The sequence below is a fragment of the Mustelus asterias genome, chromosome 2 (genome assembly GCF_964213995.1).
Source record: "Mustelus asterias chromosome 2, sMusAst1.hap1.1, whole genome shotgun sequence".
NCBI lineage: Eukaryota > Metazoa > Chordata > Chondrichthyes > Carcharhiniformes > Triakidae > Mustelus > Mustelus asterias.
Window position 1 is genome coordinate 26,659,468 of NC_135802.1, and position 4,496 is coordinate 26,663,963.

The 4,496-nt window shown below is 73.6% G+C and overlaps 1 protein-coding gene across 3 annotated transcripts in view; it reads left to right on the forward strand.

Annotated features, from left to right (window-relative positions):
• Positions 1–3,947: 3,947 nt before the first annotated feature.
• zmynd11 (zinc finger, MYND-type containing 11) overlaps positions 3,948–4,496 on the forward strand; it is a 194,712-nt gene continuing 194,163 nt past the window's right edge. For 2 of the 3 annotated variants that reach the window (XM_078232821.1, XM_078232811.1), the window contains exon 1: positions 3,948–4,105. In XM_078232821.1, the coding sequence (XP_078088947.1) occupies positions 3,960–4,105 (146 nt within the window). In that variant the 5' untranslated portion in view covers positions 3,948–3,959. The remainder of the gene's footprint in view (positions 4,106–4,496) is intronic. The other variant, XM_078232830.1, reaches the window with a different exon arrangement.

The window sequence follows — 4,496 nt, forward strand, 5'->3', positions numbered from 1 at the left end:
GGGGCGAGGAGGGGAGGGGGCGAGGAGGGGAGGGGGCGAGGAGGGGAGGGGGCGAGGAGGGGAGGGGGCGAGGAGGGGAGGGGGCGAGGAGGGGAGGGGGCGAGGAGGGGAGGGGGCGAGGAGGGGAGGGGGCGAGGAGGGGAGGGGGCGAGGAGGGGAGGGGGCGAGGAGGGGAGGGGGCGAGGAGGGGAGGGGGCGAGGAGGGGAGGGGGCGAGGAGGGGAGGGGGCGAGGAGGGGAGGGGGCGAGGAGGGGAGGGGGCGAGGAGGGGAGGGGGCGAGGAGGGGAGGGGCGAGGAGGGGAGGGGGCGAGGAGGGGAGGGGGCGAGGAGGGGAGGGGGCGAGGAGGGGGCGGGGAGGGCAGGGGGGAGGACGGGAGGAGGGGAGGGGGGGGGAGGGGGCGGGGAGGGCAGGGGGGAGGACGGGAGGAGGGGGAGGGGGGGGGAGGGGAGGGAGGACGGGAGGAGGGGGGGGGGTGGGAGGGGGGGAGTGTCCTGGGGTGGAGGGGGAGGAGGGGGAGAAAAGGAGGGGGGGGGGGGGGGGGGGGGGGGGGAGTGTCCAGGGGTTGGGGGGGGGGGAAAGAGTCCTGGGGTGGAGGGGGGGTGGGAGAGTGTCCTGGGGTGGGGGGGGGGGGGAAAGTGTCTGGGGTGGGGGGAGGTGAGCGTCCTGGGGTGGAGGGGGGGGCGGGGGGGGGGGGGGGGTGTCCTGGTGCGGAGGGAGGCGGGGTGGAGTGTCCTGGGGTGGAGGGGGGGTCGTGTCCTGGGGTGGAGGGGGGGTCGTGTCCTGGGGTGGAGGGAGGGGGGCGTGTCCTGAGGCTGACAGGGGGAGGGGGGGCCTGTCCTGTGGTGGAGGGAGGGAGGGAGGGGGGGCGTGTCCTGGGGTGGCGGGAGGGAAGGAGGGGGGGGCGTGTCCTTGGGTGGAGGGAGGGAGGGAGGGGGGGTGGAGTGTCCTGGGATGGAGGGGGGGGGGCGTGTCCTGGGGTGGAGGGAGGGGGGGTGGAGTGTCCTGGGATGGATGGAGCGGGGTGAGTGGAGTGTCCTGGGGTGGAGGGAGGGAGTGTCCTGGGGTGGAGGGGGGGGGGGGGTGGAGTGTCTGGGATGGAGGGAGGCTGGGAGGAGGAGGGCCCTGGGGTGGAGGGAGGCTGGGGGGAGAGTCCTGAGGTGGAGGGAGGCTGGGGGGAGGGACCTGATGTGGAGGGAGGCTGGGGGGGAGGGTCCTGAGGTGGAGGGAGGCTGGGGGGAGAGTCCTGCGGTGGGGGGAGGGTCCTGAGGTGGGGGGAGGCTGGGGGGAGGGTCCTGAGGTGGGAGGAGGGTCCTGAGGTGGAGGGAGGCTGGGGGGAGGGTTCTGAGGTGGAAGGAGGCTGGGGGCAGGGTCCTGAGGTGGGGGGAGGCTGGGGGGGTTCCTGAGGTGGGGGGAGGCGGGGGGGGGTCCTGAGGTGGGGGGAGGCTGGGGGCGAGGGAGGGTCCTGAGGTGGGGGAGGCTGGGGGGGAGGGAGGGTCCTGAGGTGGGGGGAGGCTGGGGGGGAGGGAGGGTCCTGAGGTGGGGGAAGGCTGGGGGGAGGGAGGGTCCTGAGGTGGGGGGAGGCTGGGGGGGGGAGGGTCCTGAGGTGGGAGGGAGGCTGGGGGGGAGGGTCCTGAGGTGGAGGGAGGCTGGGGGGGAGGGTCCTGAGGTGGAGGGAGGCTCCTGAGGTGGAGGGAGGCTGGGGGGAGGGTCCTGAGGTGGAGGGAGGCTGGGTGGAGGGTCCTGAGGTGGAGGGAGGCTGGGGGGAGGGTCCTGAGGTGGAGGGAGGCTGGGGGGAGGGTCCTGAGGTGGAGGGAGGGTCCTGAGGTGGAGGGAGGCTGGGGGGGAGCGAGGCTGGGGGAGGAGGGTCCTGAGGTGGAGGGAGGCTGGGCTGGAGGGAGGCTGGGGTGGAGGGAGGCTGGGGTGGAGGGAGGCTGGGGAGGGTCCTGAGGTGGTGGGAGGCTGGGGAGGGTCCTGAGGTGGGGGGAGGCTGGGGGGGGAGGGAGGGTCCTGAGGTGGGGGGTGGATGGGGGGGAGGGTCCTGAGGTGGGGGGAGGCTGGGGGGAGGGAGGGTCCTGAGGTGGGGGGAGGCTGGGGGGAGGGAGGGTCCTGAGGTGGGGGGAGGCTGGGGGGGAGGGAGGGTCCTGAGGTGGGGGGAGGCTGGGGGGGAGGGAGGGTCCTGAGGTGGGGGGAGGCTGGGGGGAGGAGGGAGGGTCCGGAGGTGGGGGGAGGCTGGGGGGGAGGGTCCTGAGGTGGGGGGAGGCTGGGGGGGAGGGTCCTGAGGTGGAGGGAGGCTGGGGGGGAGGGTCCCTGGGGTGGAGGGAGGCTGGGGGGGGAGGGTCCTGAGGTGGAGGGAGGCTCCTGAGGGTGGAGGGAGGCTGGGGGGAGGGTCCTGAGGTGGAGGGAGGCTGGGTGGAGGGTCCTGAGGTGGAGGGAGGCTGGGGGGAGGTCCTGAGGTGGAGGGAGGCTGGTGGGGGGGTGGTCCTGAGGTGGAGGGAGGATGGGGGGAGGGTCCTGAGGCGGAGTGAGGCTGGGGGGAGGGTCTGAGGTGAGGGTCCTGAGGTGGAGGGAGGCTGGGGGGAGGGTCCTGAGGTGGAGGGAGGGTCCTGAGGTTGGAGGGAGGCTGGGGGGAGGGTCCTGAGGTGAAGGGAGGCTGGGGGTAGGGTCCTGAGGTGGAGGGAGGCTGGGGGGGGAGGTCCTGAGGTGGAGGGAGGCTGGGGGGGGGAGGTCCTGAGGTGGAGGGAGGCTGGGGGGGTCCTGAGGTGGAGGGAGGCTGGGGGGGGGGAGGTCCTGAGGTGGAGGGAGGCTGGGGGGGGGGTCCTGAGGTGGAGGGAGGCTGGGGGGAGGTCCTGAGGTGGAGAGAGGCTGGGGGGAGGGCCCTGAGGCGGAGGGAGGCTGGGGGGAGCATCCTGAGGCGAGGGTCCTGAGGTGGAGGGAGGCTGGGGGGAGGGTCCTGAGGTGGAGGGAGGGTCCTGAGGTTGGAGGGAGGCTGGGGGGGAGGGTCCTGAGGTGGAGGGAGGCTGGGGGGTAGGGTCCTGAGGTGGAGGGAGGCTGGGGGGGGAGGTCCTGAGGTGGAGGGAGGCTGGGGGGGGGAGGTCCTGAGGTGGAGGGAGGCTGGGGGGGGGGTCCTGAGGTGGAGGGAGGCTGGGGGGGGGGAGGTCCTGAGGTGGAGGGAGGCTGGGGGGAGGTCCTGAGGTGGAGGGAGGCTGGAGGGAGGGCCCTGAGGCGGAGGGAGGCTGGGGGGAGGGTCCTGAGGCGAGGGTCCTGAGGTGGAGGGAGGCTGGGGGGAGGGTCCTGAGGTGGAGGGAGGGTCCTGAGGTTGGAGGGAGGCTGGGGGGGAGGGTCCTGAGGTGGAGGGAGGCTGGGGGGGAGGGTCCTGAGGTGGAGGGAGGCTGGGGGGTAGGGTCCTGAGGTGGAGGGAGGCTGGGGGGGGAGGTCCTGAGGTGGAGGGAGGCTGGGGGAGGGAGGTCCTGAGGTGGAGGGAGACTGGGGGGAGGGCCCTGAGGTGGAGGGAGGCTGGGGGGAGGGTCCTGATGTTGGAGGGAGGCTGGGGGGAGGGTCCTGATGTTGGAGGGAGGCTGGGGGGGAGGGTCCTGAGGTTGGAGGGAGGGTCCTGAGGTGGAGGGAGGCTGGGGGGAGGGTCCTGAGGTTGGAGGGAGGCTGGGGGGAGGGTCCTGATGTTGGAGGGAGGCTGGGAGGAGGGTCCTGATGTTGGAGGGAGGCTGGGGGGAGGGTCCTGATGTTGGAGGGAGGCTGGGGGGAGGGTCCTGATGTTGGAGGGAGGCTGGGGGGGAGGGTCCTGATGTTGGAGGGAGGCTGGGGGGGAGGGTCCTGATGTTGGAGGGAGGCTGGGGGGGAGGGTCCTGATGTTGGAAGGAGGCTGGGGGGGAGGGTCCAGGGGTGCAGGTTGCTGCTGCAGTGCGGGCCGCTGGCGGTGGGGGGCGCCGCCGGGCTCCTGTTGATGTGGAGCCGAGAAGCGGGAGTGGGGAATCGGCGGCGGAGCGAGTCCGAGCCCCGGGAGCGAGAGCAGCGGCTCCGGCTGGGGGAAAACAGGAGGCGGGACAGCGGCCTGGGCTGCCACAGAGCCCGGGGACGGAGGGGCTGGAGGTGAGCGGAGGGGAGTGAGTGAGTGAGGGAGCAGTGCGGCGGGGGCAGCGGGCCCGGCGGAGCCGGGGGCCGGATCTGTGTGTGTGTCGGTGCGGGGCCGGGAACATGGCGGCGCCTCCCTGTCGCTGAGGGCGGCCTCGCCGCTCGGGGTCAGTGGCAGCGCCGGGGAGTGAGGCGGAGGGGGGGAGGCTGCAGGCGGCCGGCTAGGCCGATCCCTCCCTCCCAGCCGGCCGGCCCCAGCCTCTCTTTGTTTTATTTATTTCACTCCAGCCCCCTGAGCACCAACCCCCCCCCCCCCAAACCCCGCCTCACTTTTATTTTCTTTTCCCCTCCAAGTTGACGGGGAATAAATATTTTATTTTTGGGGATGTTTGTGGAGATTGTCCCCTTT